The sequence below is a fragment of the Entelurus aequoreus genome, linkage group LG15 (genome assembly GCF_033978785.1).
Source record: "Entelurus aequoreus isolate RoL-2023_Sb linkage group LG15, RoL_Eaeq_v1.1, whole genome shotgun sequence".
Classification (NCBI taxonomy): Eukaryota; Metazoa; Chordata; class Actinopteri; order Syngnathiformes; family Syngnathidae; genus Entelurus; species Entelurus aequoreus.
In genome coordinates this window covers 2,204,985-2,232,588 of record NC_084745.1, presented here as the reverse complement: position 1 = coordinate 2,232,588, position 27,604 = coordinate 2,204,985, and the positions used below count along the sequence as shown (strand labels likewise).

Genomic DNA, 27,604 nt, shown 5'->3' with positions numbered 1-27,604 from the left:
GCCTGCCTTTGCCGGTCAGCCTGTTACGGGAGTTGTGCCTTGTCTCTAGTTGTTTGCTTCATGCCTTGCTACGTAAGTCTTGTTTGTGTCATGCCACAGTTTCATGAGTATTCCTTGTCCATAGTCTATGCTAAGTGTTAGCTTCGAGTGCTATCAGGCACGTTGTTCTGTCGGCTCGTTTTCTGTTTTTGTACTCCTTTGATTTCTTTAGGAATAAATCATGTTTTTACTTGCACGCCTTGTCCGGAGTAGTCCGTCTGCATCCCTGGGAGAACGACCCCGCAGTAAGCTGCGAAAACCCCGTCGGGGCAGTTTTAGAATGGCCATCCCAAAGTCCTGACTTAAACGTGTGGACAATGCTGATGACATGATGTTCTTTACAAGTGTATGTACACTTTTGCACATTTCCTCTGAAGACAAAAAAAGCATTCTTCCCCCCCTTAAAAAAATGTCCAGAAGTAATACCAATCTAATCTTTTTTCTTTTTTCACTCCCCATCTGCTGTCCATCTCCCCTTTATCTTCCCGTCTTTGAATTAAACGTTAGTAGACGGTGCGATGAAATAAAGATGAGCTGCGCCTTTGACTGGATTCAAGATTGCCATAGGGCCCCAAACTTAAAGAAGCCCACCCTATCATCTGCTGCGTGGAGATACTGAGGCCTGAGCAAGAAGGGGAAGATAATGCTGTGAATTTCAATCAACAGCGATCAGATAACATCGGGGGGTTTTTAAAGTCGCAGTTCACACACTGCAAAAAGTCAGTGTTCAAAAACAAGAAAAAAAAAATACAAAACTGAGGTTTTTTTTTTATTTGAACTAAGCAAAATTATCTGCCAATAGAACAAGAAAAATCAGCTTGTAAAGACTTTCCAAAACAAGTCAAATTAGCTAACCTCAATGAACCCAAAAATAGCTTCAAATAAGTATATTCTCACTAATAACAAGTGCACGTTTCTTGGTAGAAAAAACAAATATGAGACCTTTTTTCTCAATATGCTGAAAAATATTCTTAAATGAAGTAAATGCTAGTGCCATTATCTTGACATAATGATATGCGCTCGCCATTACATTTCTTGAAACCAGCAAACTTACACTAAAAACTAGTTTATTGTTCTTAATGGAAAGGCAAAAAGGCAACGCTCAGGCAAATCATATTGTTTAAAAATGCATTTTCCCATCGATAACATGCTCTTTCAGTCAATTAGTGAGCAAGGAATATATATATATATATATATATATATATATATATATATATATATATATATATATATATATACAAATATATATATATATATATATATACAAATATGAGACCTTTTTGCTCAATATGTTGAAAAATATTCTTAAATAAGGGAAATGCTAGTGCCATTATCTTGACATAATGATATGCATCATGATTTGTTGTTTTCATGCTTGAAGTAAGAAATGATTACTTTAGAAAAGTAGTTTTATACTTGTGAGTGTTGATGACACAGCTTTGCAGCAGTTGATATTCTAGTTTCAAGCATGTTTTACTCAATATAGGTCTGATAAAAAGAAAAAAAAGGTAAACGCATTTTTTATAAAAAAAGAAAAGAAAAAAAAGTTTTGTAGAATGCATTTTTCATTGAAATCGATTACTCTGACCAAAAAAATGTATCGAACATTTTATCAAGCGCATTTTTTTAGAAAAGACAGAAAAGAAAACAAAATATTGAACGTTTAATCGAACGCATTTTTAATTGAAATAGATTACTCTGGTAAAATAGGAAAAAAAAGTTATCGTGCGCAAAAAAAAAAAAAATTATTCCGACTACAACAAAAAAAAAAAAATCAAATGTATTATGGAACACATTTTTTATTGATTTAGATTACTCTGACAAAAAATTAAAAAATTATCGAACTTTTTATAGAAAGCATTTTTTTTTGGAATCGATTACTCCGGCAAAAAAGAAAATGATTGAACGTTTTATCCAACGCATTTTTTATTAAAATCGATTACTCCGACAAAAAAAGAAAAAAAAATTCTAACGTTTTATCGAACGCATTTTTTATTGAAATCGATTACCCTGACAAAAAAAAAAAGTCAAACGTTTTATCAAACACAAATTGTATTGAAATCAATTACTCCGACAAAAAAAAATAATTAACGAACGCGTTTTTTATTGAAATAGATTACTCCGATAAAATAGGAAAAAAAATGGGGTGTGTGGAAATGGGGTGGGGATAAAAGTTGGAAAAGTCGGCAAAAGTCCCAAAAATGTTCAAAATACCTACCCAGGCTCCAGTCCCACAAGTCCCGGGATGCCTAAAATGTCCAAAACGCGCCCAACAAAGTCCCACGGGAAGGCGGGGGAGAAAAGTGAGAAAAGTCGGTAAAATGTTCAAAATTCACACCCGGGTTCAAGTCCATGTCATGTGGGACTCGGACCTGGGTAGGTATTTTGAACATTTTGGGACTTTTGCCAGCTTTTCCAACTTTTATCCCCCCTCCCGTGGGACTCGGCTGGGTGTGTTTTGGACATTTGGACAAAATAAGTTTCAAGCATGTTTTACTCAATATAGGTCATCAAATCTCAGCAACAAGCTGTAATATCTTACTGACATCATTTAGGAGCAAAACACTTCAAACAAGTAAAACACTCTAACATAAAATCTGATGTATGGCCGCGCAAGTCCCGGGATGCCCAAAATGTCCATAACACACCCAGCCGAGTCCCACGGGGCGGGGTGGAGGGCATAAAAGTTGGAAAACTCTGCAAAAGTCCCAAAAATGTTCAAAATACCTACCCAGGTTGGAGTCCCACAAGTCACGCCGCCGCCCTGGATGCCCAAAATGTCCAAAACGTGCCCAGCAAAGTCATACGGGAAGGCGGGGGAGAAAAGTGACAAAAGTCAATAAAATGTTCAAAAATCACACCCGGGTTCGGCACTCCATGGGGTACTGGAACCTGGGTAGGTATTTTGAACATTTTTGGGACTTTTGCCGACTTTTCCAACTTTTATCCCCCCTCCCCGTGGGACTCGGCTGGGTGTGTCATGGACATTTTGGGCATCCTGGGACTTGTGGGACTGGAACCTGGGTAGGTATTTTGAATATTTTCGGGGACTTTTGACGACTTTTCTCACTTTTCTCCCCCACTTCCCGTGGGACTTTGCTGGGCGCGTTTTGGACATTTTTTGCATCCCGGGACTTGTGCGGCCGGCGGCGGGACTCGTGGGACTGGAACCCGGGGAGGTATTTTGGACAAAATTGGGACTTTTGACCATTTTGCCCACCTTTTTCCCCTCTTCTTCCCCGCGTTCCTGTGCACCATTGCTGGGTGTGTTTTGGACATTTGGACAAAAATAGTTTCAAGCATGTTTTACTCAATATAGGTCATCAAATCTCAGCAACAAGCTGTAATATCTTACTGAGATCATTTAGCATCAAAACACTTAAAACAAGTAAAACACTCTAACATAAAATCTGATGTGTGGCCGCACACATCCCGGGATGCCCAAAATGTCCGTAACACACCCAGTCGAGTCCCACGGGGCGGGGTGGAGGGCATAAAAGTTGGAAAACTCTGCAAAAGTCCCAAAAATGTTGACAATACCTACCCAGGTTGGAGTCCCACAAGTCCCGCCGCCGGCTGGGATGCTCAAAATGTCCAAAACGTGCCCAGCAAAGTCATACGGGAAGGCGGGGGAGAAAAGTGACAAAAGTCAATAAAATGTTCAAAAATCACACCGGGTTCGGCACTCCATGTGGGACTGGAACCTGGGTAGGTATTTTGAACATTTTCGGGGACTTTTGACGACTTTTCTCACTTTTCTCCCCCCACTTCCCGTGGGACTTTGCTGGGTGCGTTTTGGACATTTTTTGCATCCCGGGACTTGTGTGGCCGGCGGCAGGGACTCGTGGGACTGGAACCTGGGTAGGTATTTTGAACATTTTCGGGGACTTTTGACGACTTTTCTCACTTTTCTCCTCCCACTTCCCGTGGGACTTTGCTGGGTGCGTTTTGGACATTTTTTGCATCCCGGGACTTGTGTGGCCGGCGGCAGGGACTCGTGGGACTGGAACCTGGGTAGGTATTTTGAACATTTTCGGGGACTTTTGACGACTTTTCTCACTTTTCTCCTCCCACTTCCCGTGGGACTTTGCTGGGTGCGTTTTGGACATTTTTTGCATCTCGAGACTTGTGCGGCCGGCGGCAGGGACTCGTGGGACTGGAACCTGGGTAGGTATTTTGAACATTTTCGGGGACTTTTGACGACTTTTTCACTTTTCTCCCCCCACTTCCCGTGGGACTTTGCTGGGTGTGTTATGGACATTTTTTGCATCCCGGGACTTGTGCGGCCGGCGGCAGGGACTCGTGGGACTGGAACCTGGGTAGGTATTTTGAACATTTTCGGGGACTTTTGACGACTTTTCTCCCCCCACTTCCCATGGGACTTTGCTGGGTGTGTTTTGGACATTTTTTGCATCCCGGGACATGTGCGGCCGGAGACAGGGACTCATGGGACTGGAACCTGGGTAGGTATTTTGAACATTTTCGGGGACTTTTAATGACTTTTCTCACTTTTCTCCCCCCACTTCCCGTGGGACTTTGCTGGGTGCGTTTTGGACATTTTTTGCATCCCGGGACTTGTGCGGCCGGCGGCGGGACTCGTGGAACTGGAACCCGGAGGAGGTATTTTAGACAAAATTGGGACTTTTGACCATTTTGCCCACCTTTTTCCCCTCTTCTTCCCCGCCTTCCTTTTGGACATTTGCACAAAAATAGTTTCAAGCATGTTTTACTCAATATAGGTCATCAAATCTCAGCAACAAGCTGTAATATCTTACTGAGATCATTTAGGACCAAAACACTTCAAACAAGTAAAACACTCTAACATGAAATCTGCTTAGTGAGAAGAATGATCTTATCAGGCAGAAAATAAACAAACATCACCCTTATTTGAGATATTTCATCTTACTTAGATTTCACTTTTTGCAGTGTAGTCTTTCTGTGTAAAAGTCTCAGTAGTCGCGTCACGACTTGCAACTTCTTTGGGCTTTTATTCTGGCGATTGTGTCGCTGTCATTGTGATTAGTAGAGCCTGACCTCTGACACACATGGGCTCATATGACCGATGTGATTGGATTAGTCCTTTATTAGCTGCTGTGAGTGTTTATAGGCCAGACTGAGACGCAACATGTGACCCGAGCCGGGTACAGGGACGGCGGCGTTGTTTGCGTCCGCGCTTTTTTAAGCCCCGTGGTGTCGGAGACATCTGCCAAATCCTCCTGGATCAAAGGATGACTATTACACCGCCGCCCCCCTCCCCCCTAACCCCCCTCCCCAACGGCAGCCTTAAAGGGCTCGCGACCTCTGTCAACAGTTCAGGTCAAAAACCACAGGTGGGGGGTAGGACTGGGACTTATGGACATGTTGATCACAAAGCTGCATTTATCCAAAGTTTTACTTAGTCCGTATTGCTTTAATACAAAACCCCAACACCAGTGAAGTTGTCACGTTGTGTAAATGCTAAATAAAAAGAGAATACAACAAATAATTGTCAACTTATATTCAATTGAATAGACTGCAAAGACAAGATATTTAACATTGTCTAGTACCCGCACTCTTTTACTACGGAGCCACGCTGTTGTATCACGTGGCTTGGCATTGTCTTGCTGAAATAAGCAGGGGCGTCCATGATAACAACATATGTTGCTCCAAAACCTGTATGTACCTTTCAGCATTAATGGCGCCTTCACAGATGTGTAAGTTACCCATGTCTTGGCCACTAATACACCCCCATACCATCACACATGCTGGCTTTTACACTTTGCGCCTAGAACAATCCGGATGGTTCTTTTCCTCTTTGACGTCCACAGTTTCCAAAAACAATTTGAAATGTGGACTGGTCAGACCACAGAACACTTTTCCACTTTGCATCAGTCCGTCTTATATGAGCTCGGGGCCCAGCGAAGCCGGCTGCGTTTCTGGGTGTTGTTGATAAATGGCTTTAGCTTTGCATAGTAGAGTTTTAACTTGCACTTACAGATGTAGCGACCGACTTTAGTTACTGACAGTGGTTTTCTGAAGTGTTCCCGAGCCCATGTGGCGATATCCTTTACACACTGATGTGGCTTTTTGATGCAGGGATCGAAGGTGCGTAATATCATGGCTCACGTGCAGTGATTTCTCCAGATTCTCTGAACCTTTTGATGATATTACGGAGCGTAGATGGTGAAATCCCTAAATTCCTTGCAATAGCTTGGTTGAGAAATGTTGTTCTTTAACAATTTGCTCAGGCATTTGTTGACAAAGTGGTGACCCTCGCCCCGTCCTTGTTTGTGAACGACTGAGCATTTTCACGGAAGCTGCTTTTATACCCAATCATGGCACCCACCTGTTCCCAATTAGCCTGTTCACCTGTGGGATGTTCCAAATGAGTCTTTGATGAGCATTCCTCAGCTTTCTCACTCTTTTTTGCCACTCGTGCCAGCTTTTTTCGAGACACGTCGCAAACGAGCTAACATTTGCAACAAATGACAACGTTTTCCAGTTGGAACGTTAAATATCTTGTCTTTGAAGTCTATTCAATTGAATATAAGTGGAAAAGGACTTGTTGTATTCTCTTTTTATTTACCATTTACACAACGTGACAACTTCACTGCTTTTGGGTTTTTGTAAAAAAGGATGAGCAAAAACAGTTTGGATGAAGTTTTGCCAGCTCATCTGACACAGATGTGATCCTGCATGCATGCAAGAGTCACTTCATACCCGTAACCTTTTTTCATTTTGGTGCATATTCATTGTTCCTTTTGGCCCCGTGACTCGTGTATATTAATTACGAACATTATCTGCGGACATAATCGACACAAATGCATCTATGCAGACCAAAAGTTAATTGAGTAGAAACCTTAGACCAGGGGTCACCAACGCGGTGCCCGCGGGCACCAGGTAGCCCGTAAGGACCAGATGAGTCGCCCGCTGGCCTGTTCTAAAAATAGCTCAAATAGCAGCACTTACCAGTGAGCTGCCTCTATTTTTTTAATTGTATTTATTTACTAGCAAGCTGGTCTCGCTTTGTCTGACATTTTTAATTCTAAGAGAGACAAAACTCAAATAGAATTTGAGAATCCAAGAAAATATTTCAAAGACTTGGTCTTCACTTGTTTAAATAAATTAATTCATTTTTTTACTTTGCTTCTTATAACTTTCAGAAAGACAATTTTAGAGAAAAAATACAACCTTAAAAATGATTTTAGGATTTTTAAACACATATACCTTTTTACCTTTTCAATTCCTTCCTCGTGTTTCCTGACAATTTAAATCAATGTTCAAGTAAATTAATTTTTTCTATTGTAAAGAATAATAATTACATTTTAATTTTAGCTTCTGTTTTTTCGACGAAGAATATTTGTGAAATATTTCTTCAAACGTATTATGATTAAAATTCAAAAAAATTATTCTGGCAAATCTAGAAAATCTGTAGAATCAAATTTAAATCTTATTTCTAAGTCTTTTGAATTTCTTTTAAAAATTTTGCTCAGGAAAATCTAGAAGAAGTAATGATTTGTCTAGATTGGTCCAATTTGTTATGTATTCTAACAAAGTGTAGATTGGATTTTAAGCTATTTAAACCATGTCATCAAAATTCTAAAATTATTCTTAATCAGGAAAAATTACTAATGATGTTCCATAAATTATTTTTTAAATTTTTTCCAAAAGATTCGAATTAGCTAGTTTTTCTCTTCTTTTTTTCGGTTGAATTTTGAATTTTAAAGAGTCGAAATTGAAGATAAGCTATGTTTCAAAATTGAATTGTCATTTTTTTCGTGTTTTCTCCTCTTTTAAACCGTTCAATTAAGTATAAATATCATTAATTATTAATAATAACATAGAGTTAAAGGTAAATTGAGCAAATTGGCTATTTCTGGCAATTTATTTAAGTGTGTATCAAACTGGTAGCCCTTCGCATTAATCACTACCCAAGAAGTAGCTCTTGCTTTCAAAAAGGTTGGTGACTCCTGCCTTAGACCATCGACACAAATGCATCTATGCAGACCAAAAGTTCATTGAGTAGAAACCTTAGACCAGATGCATGTGTAGCAGTACTGACAAAATACACTAGTATCCAAATCAGGTCTTTAAAATCTTCATAGGTCCCCTTTACGTATTTTCAGTTTACATTTGGAACACTTTCTTGTGGTCTAGATCAGTGGTCCCCGGTACCGGTCCGTGGACCGATTGGCCGCGGCCGCACAAGAAATACATTTTTTTTTTTTTTTTTTTTTCTTTTCTTTTTTTTAATTAACTCAACATAAAAAACACAATATATACATTACATATCAATATAAATCAATACAGTCTGCAGGGATACAGTCCGTACGCACACATGATTGTATTTCTTTATGACAAATAAATAAAAAAAATAAAAAAAAATTTTTTACTACCCCTCCCCCCTACCCCCCGGTCCGTGGGACAAATTTTCAAGCATTGACCGGTCCGTAAGTACAAAAAGGTTGGGGACCACTGGTCTAGATAATGTGTTGCAGGGGAGTCAAACGTACGGCCCTATTCTTTGTATTTTCCCATTTTAATGATGTTAAATCTTTGTTATTGTTGTTGTTGTTGTTGTTGTTGGGGACAAGTGTTGTAAATTAGCTTTGGCTACAAACACAATGATGCATACATTGGATAACTGTTTCAGATATTTATGTTTCTGTATCTGTCCCTATTTCAAATAAACCTTTAAAAAAAAAACAAAAAAAAAACATGGTTGGTAGGAGTTGGGGATCGAACCAGGAACCCCCCAGGTTGCTGGCACGGCCAGTCTCCCAACGGCGCAACGCTGTCCCGTGTATATCCCATTTACCATTTGTCATTATTAGTTGTAGTTTGAAATGCCGCATTTAGAGGTGTTTTGTATTTTGTTGATCCCTACAAAGTGTTTGTACTGTAATTATCTGTCAGGTTCAAACACTGATGACATCTATTAAACAGACAAGAAGCAAGGAATCATGTAGAGACAGAGTTCAATTTAGCACATGAGGAGAACGCATGGAGCTGCACACTCAGTCACAGTCTCGCCCTACGCTCTAAGGTAGGGATGTCCGATAAATGCGTTAAAATGTAATATCGGAAATGATCGGTATCGTTTTTTTTATTATCTGTATCGTTTTTTTTTGTGTTTTTTTTTTTAAATCAACATAATAAACACAAGATACACTTACGATTAGTGCACCAACCCAAAAAACCTCCCTCCCCCCATTTCTTTCTGTTATCAATATTCTGGTTCCTACATGATATATCAATATATATCAATACAGTCTGCAAGGGATACAGTCCGTAAGCACACATGATTGTGCATGCTGCTGCTCCACTAATAGTACTAACCTTTAACAGTTAATTTTATTCATTTTCATTAATTACTAGTTTCTATGTAACTGTTTTATATTGTTTTACTTTCTTTTTTATTCAAGAAAATGTTTTTAATTTAGTTATCTTATTTTATTATTTTTTTTAAAAAGTACCTTATCTTCACCATACCTGGTTGTCCAAATTAGGCATAATAATGTGTTAATTCCACGACTGCATATATCGGTTGATATCGGTATCGGTAATTAAAGAGTTGGACAATATCGGAATATCGGATATCGGCAAAAAGTCATTATCGGACATCCCCACTCTAAGGTACAGCTCCCGCGTCCCTCTATTTATTCAGGAGTTCCCTAGTCAACATGACTGAGGCCGCCTCTAAAAGGAGTGGTCACACATATCATGCAAAGCAGGTCCAGTACGCACAATACGTGACGGAGTGTGCTGGGGGGGCCTTGTGATTTCGCCTTGTCTCTGCTTCGTCTGCGTGCTGTCGTCTTATCTTCGTTGAGGTCCTTGAAGTCCTTGGCTGTTAGCGGGCTAAAACAAAGATAACATCTGCGGCCGAGGCCACCCCTCAGACAAGAAGTTTTGTCCTTGCACAGATAGGAAAAATACAGCTTGAGCACAGTAGCTAATAACTATAGCAACGGACTTTAAGCATACTCAAGTTGCGTGATAATATATATATACATTTAGTGGTGTTAGAATCGCCATGTAAAATTGCTAATGACTATCCAATGTAAGTTAGCAACGAGCATTTTTTTTTTGTTCAATAGTCACAGAAGTTTTGTATCTAATGTGAGCTACTGACTTATTTAATTGATGTGTTTGCAGTTTTTGTTTTTTATTAATGTTTACAAACTCAGCAAAGTGCTAAAAAAACAACTAACCTTGTTTATGTATTTTTTAAAAAAACTGTTTAAATAGCAGCACTGAAACCAAACTACAAAACACAAAATCTAACTTCCTCAAATAGAGAATAATAATTGACCTACATTTACCACGGATGATTGGAAAAAATGCCTTTTTTAAACGGACATTTACCCCATGTAAGCCACTTAACATCCGAAAATCAACTTTTACCTTGAAAATAATTTTTTGTCTTGAAAATCAACTTTTTACCTTGAAAATCATTTTTTGTCTTGAAAATCAACTTTTACCTTAAAAAATATTTTTTGTCTTGAAAATCTACTTCTTACATTGAAAATCTACTTTTTAAAAAGTAGTTTTTCGGATGATAATAATTTTTTTTTTTTTTTTAAATGGACATCCACCCCATGTAAGCCACTTAACATCCGAAAATCAACTTTTACCTTGAAAATAATTTTTTGTCTTGAATATCAACTTTTACCTTAAAAATTATTTTTTGTCTTGAAAATCTACCTTTTACCTTGAAAATCTACTTTTTAAATAGTAGTTTTTCGGATGATAATAAAAAGAATTTTTTTTTAAATGGACATCCACCCCATGTAAGCCACTTAACATCCGAAAATCAACTTTTACCTTAAAAAAAAAATTTTGTCTTGAAAATCTACTTTTTACCTTGAAAATCTACTTTTTAAATAGTAGTTTTTCGGATGATAATAAAAAAAAATGTTTTAAATGGACATCTACCCCACGTAAGCCACTTAACATCCGAAAATCAACTTTTACCTTGAAAATAATTTTTTGTCTTGAAAATCAACTTTTTACCTTGAAAATCATTTTTTGTCTTGAAAATAAACTTTTTACCTTGAAAATCTACTTTTTAAATAGTAGTTTTTCGGATGATAATAAAAAACGGTTTTTTTTAAATGGACATCCACCCCATGTAAGCCACTTAACATCCGAAAATCAACTTTTACCTTGAAAATAATTTTTTGTCTTGAAAATCAACTTTTACCTTGAAAATTATTTTTTGTCTTGAAAATCTACTTTTTACCTTGAAAATCTACTTTTTAAATAGTAGTTTTTCGGATGATAATAATTTTTTTTTTTTTTTTAAATGGACATCCACCCCATGTAAGCCACTTAACATCCGAAAATCAACTTTCACCTTGAAAATCATTTTTTGTCTTGAAAATCAACTTTTACCTTAAAAAAAAATTTTTGTCTTGAAAATCTACTTTTTACCTTGAAAATCTACTTTTTAAATAGTAGTTTTTCGGATGATAATAAAAAGAATTTTTTTTTAAATGGACATCCACCCCATGTAAGCCACTTAACATCCGAAAATCAACTTTTACCTTAAAAAAAAAATTTTGTCTTGAAAATCTACTTTTTACCTTGAAAATCTACTTTTTAAATAGTAGTTTTTCCGGATGATAATAAAAAAAAATGTTTTAAATGGACATCTACCCCACGTAAGCCACTTAACATCCGAAAATCAACTTTTACCTTGAAAATAATTTTTTGTCTTGAAAATCAACTTTTTACCTTGAAAATCATTTTTTGTCTTGAAAATAAACTTTTTACCTTGAAAATCTACTTTTTAAATAGTAGTTTTTCGGATGATAATAAAAAACGGGTTTTTTTAAATGGACATCCACCCCATGTAAGCCACTTAACATCCGAAAATCAACTTTTACCTTGAAAATAATTTTTTGTCTTGAAAATCAACTTTTACCTTGAAAATTATTTTTTGTCTTGAAAATCTACTTTTTACCTTGAAAATCTACTTTTTAAATAATAGTTTTTCGGATGATAATAATTTTTTTTTTTTTTTTTAAATGGACATCCACCCCATGTAAGCCACTTAACATCCGAAAATCAACTTTCACCTTGAAAATCATTTTTTGTCTTGAAAATCAACTTTTACCTTAAAAAAAAATTTTTGTCTTGAAAATCTACTTTTTACCTTGAAAATCTACTTTTTAAATAGTAGTTTTTCGGATGATAATAAAAAAAAATTTTTTTTAAATGGACATCCACCCCATGTAAGCCACTTAACATCCGAAAATCAACTTTTACCTTGAAAATAATTTTTTGTCTTGAAAATCAACTTTTTACCTTGAAAATCATTTTTTGTCTTGAAAATAAACTTTTTACCTTGAAAATCTACTTTTTAAATAGTAGTTTTTCGGATGATAATAAAAAAAAACAATTTTTTAAATGGACATCCACCCCATGTAAGCCACTTAACATCCGAAAATCAACTTTTACCTTGAAAATAATTTTTTGTCTTGAAAATCAACTTTTACCTTGAAAATTATTTTTTGTCTTGAAAATCTACTTTTTACCTTGAAAATCTACTTTTTAAATAGTAGTTTTTCGGATGATAATATTTTTTTTTTTTTTTTTAAATGGACATCCACCCCATGAAAGCCACTTAACATCCGAAAATCAACTTTTACCTTGAAAATAATTTTTTGTCTTGAAAATCAACTTTTTACCTTGAAAATTATTTTTTGTCTTGAAAATCAACTTTTACCTTAAAAAAAAATGTTTGTCTTGAAAATCTACTTTTTACTTTGAAAATCTACTTTTTAAATAGTAGTTTTTCGGATGATAATTAATTTTATTTTTTTTTAAATGGACATCCACCCCATGTAAGCCACTTAACATCCGAAAATCAACTTTTACCTTAAAAAAAATGTTTTGTCTTGAAAATCTACTTTTTGCCTTGAAAATCATTTTTTGTCTTGAAAATCAACTTTTACCTTAAAAAAAATTTTTTGTCTTGAAAATCTACTTTTTACCTTGAAAATCTACTTTTTAAATAGTAGTTTTTCGGATGATAATAAAAAAAAATCATTTTTTAAATGGACATCCACCCCATGTAAGCCACTTAACATCATCATGCCAATTAGCTCGATATTTCAAAGCATTAAATATTTTGTTGTTGTTGTTTTTTTGTTGATGTTTACAAACTCAGGAAATAATTCTCTCGACACAAAAGGGACTTCAACCAATCAATCAATGTTTACTTATACAGCCCTAAATCACCAGTGTCTCAAAGGGCTGCACAAGCCACAACGGGGAGGGGAAAAACAGTATATAAATAGTAGTTTTTGATTTTGCTTAGTTATTTTGCACTAATAACTTAGTTTCTGAAACAATGTAATGTAAAAAAAAAATGTTTTAATGTGCAATAAATATGTTTTTAATGTAATAAAAGAGAATAAAAAAATAAAAAGTAAAATAAAAAAATAAATAATAATAAATACAAATAAAAGAGAATAACGAATCGGTTGAAATATTGTGTTGATAAACTGTCAAAAAAACTTGGTATTGGTATCAGCCGATCTAAAATAACGTGGCTAATGTGCGATTTCATGCCAAATGTTGTGTTGTTTCCAAACGACTGGTCTTGTGGTAATAACACTCCGGTTGTGTTACAGCAAGCGGGTGTGAACAAGCTTTGTTGGGAATGAATGAAATGAGGGAAAAGATATATTAGTGGATGAAGCTCATTGATTTTGTCATGGGCAGCTCTTCACCTAACTGAAAGCATTAGCCGAGCACTTCATGGCAACAAGCATGTAAGGGAGGACTTCCTGCAGTCGCACGAATCAAACGGAGTACAACTAATACAATCGATCTCGCTATGAAAGGACACGAGTGCTACTCAGGCACCAAGTTAGCCCTTTATTCGGCTATTAATGGACTTTGATTGGCAGCCTGTTCCTGCAGCCCATTAGCATAGCGCTCATTCTCATCTGCAATGATTGCATCATTACTCCCAGGATCCTCTGGGCCCACATGAACAATGGTGTGTAACGGACGTACCAGTGGTAAGTGCTTGGCACGAGACGTGCACAAGAACAGGATGGCAGCTCTTCAATGTGTTAAGTGTTCATTTTTACCCCCCCCCCCCAAAAAAAACGATATTTTGGTATTCTCTTTTTAATTCCTCTACATTACTGTTAGAATAATTATGTATAAGTTATCACACAACTCTTATGCTTAAAGGCCGTTGCTATAATTATTATCAATTGTGCCGAGGTTGTACCTTGAAAATCATTTTTTGTCTTGAAAATCAACTTTTACCTTGAAAATCAACTTTTTACCTTGAAAATAATTTTTTGCCTTGAAAATCAACTTTTACCTCGAAAATCAACTTTTACCTTGAAAATAATTTGTTGTCTTGAAAATCAACTTTTTACCTTGAAAATCATTTTTTGTCTTGAAAATCTACTTTTTACCTTGAAAATAATTTGTTGTATTGAAAATCAACTTTTACCTTAAAAATAATTTTTTGTCTTGAAAATCAACTTTTACCTTGAATATCATTTTTTGTCTTGAAAATCAACTTTTACCTTGAAAATCATTTTTTGTCTTGAAAATCAACTTTTACCTTGAAAATCATTTTTTGTCTTGAATATCAACTTTTTACCTTGAAAATCGTTTTTTATTTTGAAAATCAACTTTTACCTTGAAAATCAACTTTAACCTTGAAAATCAACTTTTACCTTGAAAATAATTTTTTCTCTTGAAAATCAACTTTTACCCTGAAAATAATTGTTTGTCTTGAAAATCAACTTTCACCTTGAAAATATTTTTTTCTCTTGAAAATAAAACTTTTTACCTTGAAAATCGTTTTTTACTTTGAAAATCAACTTTTACCTTGAAAATCAACTTTAACCTTGAAAATCAACTTTTACCTTGAAAATAATTTTTTCTCTTGAAAATCAACTTTTTACCTTGAAAATAATTTTTTCTCTTGAAAATCAACTTTTTACCTTGAAAATAATTTGTTGTCTTGAAAATCAACTTTTTACCTTGAAAATCATTTTTTGTCTTGAAAATCAACTTTTACCTTGAAAATAGTTTTTTCTCTTGAAAATCAACTTTTTACCTTGAAAATAATTTGTTGTATTGAAAATCAACTTTTTACCTTGAAAATAATTTGTTGTATTGAAAATTAACTTTTACCTTGAAAATTATTTTTTGTCTTGAAAATCAACTTTTACCTTGAAAATAATTTTTTGTCTTGAAAATCAACTTTTTACCTTGAAAACCGTTTTTTATTTTGAAAATCAACTTTTACCTTGAAAATCAACTTTAACCTTGAAAATCAACTTTTACCTTGAAAATATTTTTTTCTCTTGAAAATCAACTTTTACCCTGAAAATAATTGTTTGTCTTGAAAATCAACTTTTTACCTTGAAAAAAAATTTTTCTCTTGAAAATCAACTTTTTACCTTGAAAATAATTTTTTGTCTTGAAAATCATCTTTTTGCCTTGAAAATAATTTGTTGTATTGAAAATCAACTTTTACCTTGAAAATCAACTTTTACCTTGAAAATAAATTTGTGTCTTGTAAATCAACTTTTACCTTGAAAATAATTTTTTGTCTTGAAAATCTACTTTTACCTTGAAAATAATTTTTTCTCTTGAAAATCAACTTTTACCTTGAAAATCATTTTTTCTCTTGAAAATCAACTTTTTACCTTGAAAATCATTTTTTGTATTGAAAATCAACTTTTACCTTGAAAATAATTTTTTGTCTTGAAAATCAACTTTTTGTCTTGAAAATCATTTTTTATCTTAAATAATTTTTTGTCTTGAAAATCAACTTTTACCTTGGAAATAAACTTTTACCTTGGAAATCAACTTTTACCTTGAAAATAATTTTTTGTCTTGAAAATCATTTTTGTCTTGAAAATCAACTTGACAATCAACTCAACATCATTGGGGACGGCGTGGCGCCGTTGGGAGAGTGGCCGTGCCAGCAACCTGAGGGTTCCTGGTTCAATCCCCACCTTCTACCAACCTCGTCACATCCGTTGTGTCCTTGAGCAAGACACCTTGCTCCTGATGGGTCGTGGTTAGTGCCTTGCATGGCAGCTCCCGCCATCAGTGTGTGAATGTGTGTGTGAATGGGTGAATGTGGAAATAGTGTCAAAGCGCTTTGAGTACCTTGAAAGTAGAAAAGCGCTATACAAGTATAACCCATTTACCATTTTATGTGGCCCGCGAAAGCCTGGACATACAGTACAGGCCAAAGGTTTGGACACACCTTCTCATTTCAATGCATTTTCTTTATTTTCACGACTATTTACATTGCAGATTGTCACTGAAGGCATCAAAACTATGACACCTGTGACGTGAAAACCATTTCGGGTGACTACCTCTTGAAGCTCATGGAGAGAATGCCAAGAGTGTGCAAAGCAGTAATCAGAGCAAAGGGTGGCTACTTTGAAGAAACTCGAATATAAAACATGTTTTCAGTTATTTCTGTCAGGTTATCTATTAAACAAGACAAGAAGCAAGGAATCAGGCAGAGACATAGTTCAATTTTGCTCATGGGGAGAAACGTATTGGGCTGCACACTCAGTTACAGTTTCACCCTACGCTCTAAGGTACAGCCCACGTGCTCCTCTATTTATTCGGGAGTTCCCTAGTTAACATCACTGAGGCTGCTTCTGAAGGGAGGGGTAATGCAAGCAGCCCCAGTAGACACAATACTTGAATATTCAGAATGGAAAATGCAATTTTTTTTAGTGTGCGTAACATTATAAATAATAATGTGATGTGTGTAATAATATGATAAGGGTTATACATATTTTATTCACAGCTACAAGCCCTAACTGCAATGTGGCCCTCAATGAAAACAAGTTTGAGACCCCTGATCTACATTAATGTTTTTCTCTGGCTTTGTCCCGGCTCGCTCCTCTTTCTGTTCTCTCATGCTCTTGATTAATTATTCACCTTGTTTCTACCTCCCCACCTTCACGTCCCTCCAGCGCACACACGCCTCACCTTTGCTCACAACCCTTTAACGTGCATCAACTCCAGACTATTAAAGAGCTGCCCTAGTCATCGTTACGTGTCCTGTCGGCCACTGCCTCTGGAGCCGGTGATTGGACTGAATCAACAGCCATTGATTCCCATTGACAGTCCTTTTATTGATGGAGGTGTAAATGAGGGGTTCTACTGTGACCTTAAAAGTCTACATTCTGCTGTCCATTTATCACTCCTAGTGGTGCCCGAGGAACACTTTCACACTTAAACCAGGCTTGATTAAATATTGTCTATGACTAGATGTGACCAATCTAAGTCTAAGACTAGAAGTGACCAATCTAAGTCTAAGACTAGAAGTGACCAATCTAAGTCTAAGACTAGATGTGACCAATCTAAGTCTAAGAATAGATGTGACCAATCTAAAACTAAGACTAGTTCTGACCAATCTAAATCCAAGACTAGTTCTGACCAATATAAATCTAAGACTAGATCTGACCAATCTTAGTCTAAGACTAGATGTGACCAATCTAAGTCTAAGACTAGATGTGACCAATCTAAGTCTAAGAATAGATCTGACCAATCTAAATCTAAGACTAGTTCTGACCAATCTAAATCTAAGACTAGATCTGACCAATCTAAGTCTAAGACTAGATTTTACCAATCTAAGTCTAAGACTAGATGTGACCAAACTAAGTCTAAAACTAGATCTGACCAATCCAAGTCTAAGACTAGATGTGACCAATCAAAGTCCAAGACTGGATGTGACCAATCTAAGTCTAAGACTAGACCTGACCAATCTAAGTCTAAGACTAGAGCTGACCAATCTAATTCTAAGACTAGATCCGACCAATCTCAGTCTAAGAATAGATGTGACCAATCTAAGTCTAAGACTAGATCTGACCAATCTAAGTCTAAGACTAGACCTGACCAATTTAAGTCTAAGACTAGATGTGACCAATCTAAGTCTAAGACTAGATCTGACCTGTCTAAGACTAGATCTGACCTGTCTAAGACAAGTTCTGACCAATCCAAGTCTAAGATCAGAGCTGACCAAAATAAAAGTCTAAGACTAGATCTGACCAATCTAAGTATAAGACTATATGTGACCAATCTAAGTCTAAGACTAGATCTGACCAATCTCAGTCCAAGACTAGATCTGACCAATCTAAGTCTAAGACTAGACCTGACCAATCTAAGTCCAAGACTAGATCTGACCTGTCTAAGACAAGATCTGACCAATCCAAGTCTAAGATCAGAGCTGACCAAAATAAAAGTCTAAGACTAGATCTGACCAATCTAAGTATAAGACTATATGTGACCAATCTAAGTCTAAGACTAGATCTGACCAATCTCAGTCCAAGACTAGATCTGACCAATCTAAATCTAAAGCTAGATGTGACCAATCTAAGTCTAAGACTAGATCTGCCCAATCAAAGTCTAAGACCAGATCTGACCAAAATAAAAGTCTAAGACTAGATCTGACCAGACTAAAAGTCCAAGACGGGATCTGACCAATCTAAGTCTAAGACTAGATCTGACCAAAATAAAAGTCTAAGACCAAATCTGACCAAAATACAACTCTAAGACGGGATCTGACCAATCTAGGTCTATGATCATGAACTGATGAAATCTACTCAGATGAGAGACTAGACGTCTTTCAAGACAAACCAAGCAGTCTAGTTACGCTGATTGAACACCCTGAGTTGACCGAGTAAGCGAGTGTGTCTTTGTTTTACAAAGCCTAAGTCCTCGGTATGCCTGTCTGTGCTAGAACCACTTTGTCTAACCCTAATCATAAGATTGTGTGTCAGTCAGACGAAGGTGGCTTGACTTCATCAATTCATTTTAAACGATTTTGTGGATTTCTACATATATTCAACTGGACATATTCTAAGATTCTGGCTTCAGGTCTAAGACCCAGCATTCTCTCTAGTGGACATTTATGTTTTGCATGGTAAGGACACTTTTCCACCCCAATTGTGCAACTCTGACAAAGGCAACTTCAGCGGCTGCCGGTTCTTGGTCAGGTCAAAGTGTGTTGGTTTATGTCAGGGGTTGGCAACCCGCGGCTCCGGAGCCGCATGCAGCTCTTTGACCACTCTGATGCGGCTCAGCTGCATACTTGCCGACCCCCCCGATTTTCCCAGGAGACTGCCTCTCCTAGAAATATCCCAGGGTAAATATTATCCTATTTTCACTCTAATTACTTACTCAAGGGCGTGCCCTAATGGCACTGCATTAATTGTCCTCTATAGCATTTGCAAACAGCATGCCAGCCCGGCCACATGTTATATGTTGCTTTTACTTGCACACGTAGGCGACAGCAAGGCATACTTGTTCAACAGCCACACAGCTTACACTGACGGTGGCCGTATAAGTTAAAGTTAAAAAGTTAACTTTAACACTGTTACGTTACAAATATGCGCCACACTGTGAACCCACACCAAAAAAGAATGACAAAAACATTTCTGGAAAACATCCGCACCGTAACACAACACAACAAATACCCAGAATCCCATGCAGCCCTAACTCTTCCGGTCTACATTATACACCCCCGCTACCACCAACCCCCCCCCCCCCCCCACACATCAACCCCCCCCCCCCCCTCTCCGTGCGTCGGTTGAGCGGAAGAGTTAGGGCTGCATGGGATTCTGGGTATTTGTTGTGTTGTGTTTATGTTGTGTTACAGTGCAGATGTTCTCCAGAAATGTGTTTGTTATTCTTTTTGGTGTGGGTTCAAAGTGTGGCGCATATTTGTAACGTAACAGTGTTAAAGTTGTTTTTGTACGACTACCGTCAGTGTAAGCTGTGTGGCTATTGAACAAGTATGCCTTGCTGGGACTTACGTGAGCAAGCAAAAGCTGCATTCAACATGCGGCCAAGCAGGTACGCTGTTTGGGAAGGCTGTAGTGGGCGCTAAAAGCAGTGCCAGTACGTCCTGAAATTTGGGAGTCTCCCGGGAAATTGAGAGGGTTGGCAAGAAAGACACTATCAAGCGCCATTTAATTAAAAGTTGCAGGCCGCACTAACATTAAATTTCCTTATTAAGATGCGTGCCGGTGCGTGTGTCAGAGACCCCTGGTTAACATAGCGCAAAGCAATTTAAGCTTTGTATGCGGTGTTTTTCATTTTAAATTTTCAAAATTTTTTTGTGGCTGCCATTGTTTTCTTTAATTTGTGAAACTTTCCAAAATGGCTCTTTGAGTGGTAAAGGTTGCCGACCCCTGGTTTATGTGGTCGTCACTAAAGCCGTCATGACCTGATGTCTTCCCATGCTCTTGTTGTTGTTCTCCGAAATGTCATATTTAGTTCTGTTCCTCGCGCTCTCCCTTTGTTTACCTTCTCGTTGCTGGCGGCGTTTCAGCTCACTCACTGGTTTCTATTTCTTGATTAGTGTCCCCACCTGTTGCTATCATTAATCACGCGTTCATTCGGCGCAGGTCCGTTGTTTTGTTGCTGGACACAGTTTGGGTTTGGCGTTACGCTACTACATGCTGTTCTGTGTTTTGCCTCAATATTGGGTTGAAAGACTCTGTCCTTCACGGCTCTCCCGGTCCTGGGAACACTAACAACCCTACGACGCAACAAGAACGCTTGCAAACTGAACTGAATTGAGCCAGACAAGATCTAGAAATGCTCAGGGTAGAAGTGGTTGGATGATGGAAGGCACTAATGACTGACAGATGCAGTTAGGCACGACTCAACCTCAACAGTGGCGTCATGTGATTCCAATATTCCAAACAATAACAGACTGACTCAGTGCCAGGTGCCCATTACCTGTAAATGTGCGCCTAGACTATTTGGATAGATAACAGCTTGCTCCTCTCTCCCCCCCACATAGCAATCAGACGGCTCCCAGTAACCATGACCGGATACAAAGGCTCAGGAACGAGTTCCAGCAGGCCAAGCAGGACGACGACCTGGAGGACCACCGGCACTCGTACAGCTCGGATCAGACTTGGGTGAGTATCATCTGCTATCTCAGGCATGTATGATTTCCTTTGGACTTGAAATAAGTCATTTATTCTAGATTGCATTTTCTTAAGTGGGTTCTGTTGCACGAATAAAACACCCTGGTCAATTCCAAGTTCTTTTGGATGACATATATGTTGAGTAAAAAGGACCCCAGAGACAGAACGGTGCAATACCACGTTTCACTGAAACTTTAGGAGACCAGCCCTTACAACGCGACCGTAGCATCAGCAAGCGAGGTCTAAATCCAAACAAAAAGAGTCGGCTCATGTAGAGGGAAAATACCTACTCAGTGGCTTATTGGTTAGAGTGTCCGCCCTGAGATGGGTAGGTTGTGAGTTCAAACCCCGGCCGAGTCATACCAAAGACTATAAAAATGGGAGCCATTACCTCCCTGCTTGGCACTCAGCATCAAGGGTTGGAATTGGGGGTTAAATCCCCAAAATGATTCCCGGGCGGGGCCACCGCTGCTGTCCACTGCTCCCCTCACCTCCCAGGGGGTGAACAAGGGGATGGGTCGAATGCAGAGGACAAATTTCACCACACCTAGTGTGTGTGTGACAATCATTGGTACTTAAACTTTAAAAGTTAACTTAATGACTCACATGGAACAATTTCTTCTTTGGGTTTTGTTGGTTTAGCTACCATTGTGCTCTTTGTCTATGCCAGTAGCCAGGCCTGGCCCTAACCAATCTGGCGCCCTAGGCAAGATTTTAGGTGGCGCCCCCCCACATCGGCAGCGAAGTGTATATACTCACAAGAAACCGAATAGCTTTGTCTTTGACCTTTTTTTTACTTAAAGAAAGCTAATTAACATATTATATGAGAATGTTATGTTATGATTATCTTTAACCGAATCACAGCAGTGCTCAAATTAAAAAACAGCATTCCCTCTCATGTAATATTGCTTAATTAACATTAATGATGTGCACTTTAACAACTAGGCTTACAACTCTACCTAATATATAAAGGGGTGGAAAAGTGACTATTACCTGCAGGGCAAACATTAGCTAACCAGAAGGCAATAACAATGTAAACAAAAAACACCTGCTTAAAAGATCTAATACAAATGTCCCTGAGGAATGTAAGGTGGGAGTACTGTAATTACCTAACGTTACATTATTATTTTCCATAACAATTTAGCCCCCTCCACAATATTAACCCGATGTTAAAGCAGAACTAGCTATTTATTGAATAGCAATTGCCGAATCATGCAACATTAGCTTAATGCTAAAAAGCCAGGTTACTATCACATTCTGTAACAGACAAATAATTTCATGTAGGCTAACGTTACCTACCTGCTACCTCTGTCTTTTTCTCGTTTCTCCTCTTCTTTTCTCTTTTTTCTTCCCTGGGCACCTGACAGTTTTGGCCGTTTAGACATTTTGTGTTGATTTTTTGGTGTTGACTCCAAAAAGAGTCATGATATGGGAAGGGAGGGGGCGCACCGTGCGGGGGGAGGGGGGGCGTAATGTTGTAACAAATAATATTTCTATTAAATAGGCTTTACTTTGCATTTTAATTAACGTGGGATTATTTTTTGTATTTAAAAATAATAGTACCAACTTTTTTTTTTTTTTTTTCCTCCAACATTTGTGGCACTGGCGTGGCGCCCCCTGATGGACGGCGCCCTTAGCAATTGCCTATACGACCTATGCCACGGGCCGGCCCTGCCAGTAGCAGACGGTTACAACTTTTTTTCAAAAATACAAAAAATACACTGTATGTATAGAAATAATTAAAAAATAAATACATAATTAAAAACAAAAAATATTAAGAGTAATAGTAGTTCTACTAGCAATAAATAAAAAACAAAGTAACGGAAAAAAAAAAAAAAACTGTTCAGTAAAAAGGCTGATTTGAAAGTTGTGCCTTTAATTCTGCGACACATTGTGAAAATACTATTACTAATGCTAAAAAAAACAACAACAAAACTAAAACGTGGACAATAAGAGCAAACAGGTGTAAAGTAATGAAATAAAGTTGAAATATTTATGCTAAAAATACAAACATTGGATACAGGCTGGAAAAATCAATAATATTGCACTGGTTTGAAAAGTGAACAATACAACATCCTTTGATTTTTCTGTATGGGGAAAACAGTTTTCATCTTTTTTTTTTTGATAAGATATCAAAGGCTTCTGCAGTCCGTAAGGCTCATGTATTAAAAACTCAAATATAAGATCGTATTTTTGGCACATATATTCCCGTCATTAATACAGTTTATTTACATTTACACTTGGAGCTTTTTGGGAGCCAAATAGTCTAATTGTTGGTATAAATGGGCAACATTGCAGGTCAAAATGTCAGAAAGTGAAAGTAATTGGTTTCAGTCGGGTTGCTATTGAGTGCTTGGCTGACATAGCAGAGATCTGTTTTTGTTTTTCTTACTGGCGTAATAAGTTCCTGTGGGCCCTAAGACCACGCCGCGGCCTAAACCCCCACCCACCCTGACAGGACTGCATTTATTTACTCTGGATTTGTTTCCATGTCAGCCACCAATCGTAGGCTAAATCTGAAATTGGACATCTGTCGCTTTCTCAATCTTTTACTTCCCAGGCTCACTGTCAAAATGAGATTCTATCTTGTTTCCCCCTCAATGTCTGAGCGTCGAATTGCTCCTGATTGTTGACATTGCGGAGTATACCACTGTTATTCTGACGGTAATAAGATCAGGGTGCCGGCCTTGGACTACTGGAGTCTTTATTAGTTGGCTTTCATGTTATTTCAGTGGTGCCCTGCACAGATTGACAAAGACGAGGCTTGTCGGGGGAGATACTAGAACATCTATGTCAACATGTTATTGTCGGGGGAGATACTAGAACATCTTTGTCAACAGTTGGCACTGATCAGGGGAACTCTGGGGAAACTTATTTTCAGCTGACTCCAAACTTGAGTGTGGATGTGGTGCCAGTACCATGGCTGCTTGCACAGATGACTCGTACTCCTACGCAGGCTGGATGACAGTTCCGTCGTTATTTGCTTGATGTTTGTTGCCGATGAGTCTTGTAGATCTAAAAAAAAAAAACCGTGTCCAGTGTGTACTATACATGCATTACCTCATCGGCGGTTTATTTTTAGCTCTTTTTTTTTCAGCCTACGAGAAGCATGACACAATATTTCCAAATGAGGCGTTGTTTAACCCTTCAGTGGACTTAGTTCAAGACGACGTTCAGCCTCCCAAGCGACAAAAAAATGGATGCGCTCCAAAAAGTAGTTATAAGTAAGTCATATATTGTTTTGTTTAACTTTCAATGCAATATACTTTTCAGCAACTATTAGTACTACTCATACATATAACGTTTTTATATATTTATTATTTATATATTGTTATTTACAGATAAACACTGACATTTAGTATTTATATATTGTTATTTACAGATAAACACTGACATTTAGTATTTATATATTGTTATTTACAGATAAACACTGACATTTATTACTTATATATTGTTATTTACAGAAAAACACTGACATTTAGTATTTATATATTTTTATTTACAGATAAACACTGACATTTAGTATTTATATATTGTTATTTACAGATAAACACTGGCATGTGTTATTTATATATTTTTTATTTACAGATAAACACTGACATTTATTATTTATATATTGTTATTTATTGATAAACACTGACATGTGTTATTTATATATTGTTATTTACAGATAAACACTGACATTTATTATTGATATATTGTTATTTACAGATAAACACTGACATGTATTATTTATATATTGTTATTTACAGATAAACACGGACATGTATTATTTATATATTGTTATTTACAGATAAACACTGACATTTATTGTTTATATATTGTTATTTACAGATAAACACTGACATGTATTATTTATATATTGTTATTTGCAGAAAAACACTGACATTTTGTATCTATATATTGTTATTTACAGATAAACACTGACATGTATTATTTATATATTGTTATTTACAGATAAATACGGACATGTAGTATTTATATATTGTTATTTACAGATCAACACTGACATTTATTATTTATATATTGTTATTTACTGATAAACACTGACATGTATTATTTATATGTTGTTATTTACAGATAAATACAGACATTTAGTATTTATATATTGTTATTTACAGATAAACGCTGACATTTCTTATTTATATATTGTTAATTACAGATAAACACTGACATGTATTATTTACATATTTTTATTTACAGATAAACACTGACATTATTGATATATTGTTATTTACAGATAAACACTGAAGTTTATTATTTATATATTGTTATTTATAGATAAACACTGACATTTAGTATTTATACATTGTTATTTACAGATAAACACTGACATTTAGTTTTTAAATATTGTTATTTACAGATAAACACTGACATTTATTATCTATATATTGTTATTTGTTGATAAACACTTACATGTGTTATTTATATATTGTTATTTACAGATAAACATTGACATTTATTATTTACATATTGTCATTTACAGATAAATGCTGGCATTTATCATTTATATATTGTTATTTACAGATCAACACTGACATTTATTATTTATATATTGTTATTTACAGATAAACACTGACATTTATTGTTTATATATTGTTATTTACAGATAAACACTGACATGTATTATTTATATATTGTTATTTACAGAAAAACACTGACATTTTGTATCTATATATTGTTATTTACAGATAAACACTGACATGTATTATTTATATATTGTTATTTACAGATAAACACTGACATGTATTATTTATATATTGTTATTTACAGATAAACACTGAAGTTTATTATTTATATATTGTTATCTACAGATAAACACTGACATGTATTATGTATGTATTCTTATTTACAGATAAACACTGACATGTATTATTGATATATTGTTATCTACAGATAAACACTGACACAAACCATACACTTCTACAGGAACACATAGTTCCAGGAACCAGAGGTATCAGGAACCGTTAGAAAAGGGCCTAAGAAGGGACAACAACATAGACCGCTGACATTGTCTACTAAGACTAATATGGAGCAAAGATCATTAGAAAAAATCTGCAAAAACCAAAATAAAAGTGTCATTATTTTGTCAGCATCATGTCGTATACTGCTACTTTCACAAACTGTACAAAAACAAGGTTGACATTGTGACATGTGATAGAACCAAACAAACAGGAAACAGCAACCCTCACCACTTCCTGTCTGATAGTTCCGCTGCCCTCAGCAACAAACCCTAACGACCACCAGGAATCCAGCTTGTTTGTCCTTAATTGGCGGAACCGAGTCATTACGGACAGTTTTTGATCGTTATCCATATCAGACGCTTAAACTTGAGTTACGGTCCCAACTTGCCGCCGTGTGGAGTCATGTTTGTCAGGAGGGTGTGCCCAAGAAACTATCAAACATTAATATATTGTGACATCACACATTTCATGGAGAGTAACTTGTAGCTTAGTTACATTTCATGGAGAGTAACTTGTAGCTTAGCTACATTTAATGGAGAGTAACTTGTAGCTTAGCTACATTTAATGGAGAGTAACTTGTAGCTTAGTTACATTTAATGGAGAGTAACTTGTAGCTTAGCTACATTTAATGTAGAGTAACTTGTAGTTTAGCTACATTTCATGGAGAGTAACTTGTAGCTTAGCTACATTTAATGGAGAGTAACTTGTAGCTTAGCTACATTTAATGGAGAGTAACTTGTAGTTTAGCTACATTTAATGGAGAGTAACGTGTAACTTAGTTACATTTAATGGAGAGTAACTTGTAGCTTAGCTACATTTAATGTAGAGTAACTTTTAGTTTAGCTACATTTCATGGAGAGTAACTTGTAGCTTAGCTACATTTAATGGAGAGTAACTTGTAGCTTAGCTACATTTAATGGAGAGTAACTTGTAGATTAGCTACATTTCTTGTAGAGTAACTTGTAGCTTAGTTACATTTAATGGAGAGTAACTTGTAGCTTAGTTACATTTAATGGAGAGTAACTTGTAGCTTAGCTACATTTAATGGAGAGTAACTTGTAGTTTAGCTACATTTAATGGAGAGTAACTTGTAGCTTAGCTACATTTCATGGAGAGTAACTTGTAGCTTAGCTACATTTAATAGAGAGTAACTTGTAGCTTAGTTGCATTTAATGGAGAGTAACTTGTAGCTTAGCTACATTTCATGGAGAGTAATTTGTAGCTTAGCTACATTTAATGGAGAGTAACTTGTAGCTTAGCTACATTTAATGGAGAGTAACTTGTAGCTTAGCTACATTTACTGGAGAGTAACGTGTAGCTTAGCTACATTTCATGGAGAGTAACGTGTAGCTTAGCTACATTTCATGGAGAGTAACTTGTAGCTTAGCTATATTTAATGGAGAGTAAATTGTAGCTTAGCTACATTTAATGGCGAGTAACTTGTAGCTTAGCTACATTTCATGGAGAGTAACTTGTAGCTTAGCTACATTTAATAGAGAGTAACTTGTAGCTTAGCTACATTTCATGGAGAGTAACTTGTAGCTGCTGCCCTTTTATACAGTGACAGGTGATGAGACACCTGCGCCCAGGTGGGCCATCTACGCACCTGTCGCCCATCCCCGGCGTGCCCCGCCTAGCTGCGGGTCCGCAGGCCCCGCCTCC

At 36.5% G+C, this 27,604-nt stretch overlaps 1 protein-coding gene across 1 annotated transcript in view; it reads left to right on the top strand.

The window, feature by feature from the left end:
* Positions 1–27,604, top strand: part of LOC133629694 (partitioning defective 3 homolog) — a 799,726-nt gene that overhangs the window by 758,959 nt on the left and 13,163 nt on the right. Inside the window, exon 22 of the mRNA XM_062020594.1 lies at positions 20,849–20,969. Coding sequence (XP_061876578.1) covers positions 20,849–20,969 — 121 coding nt within the window. The remainder of the gene's footprint in view (positions 1–20,848; positions 20,970–27,604) is intronic.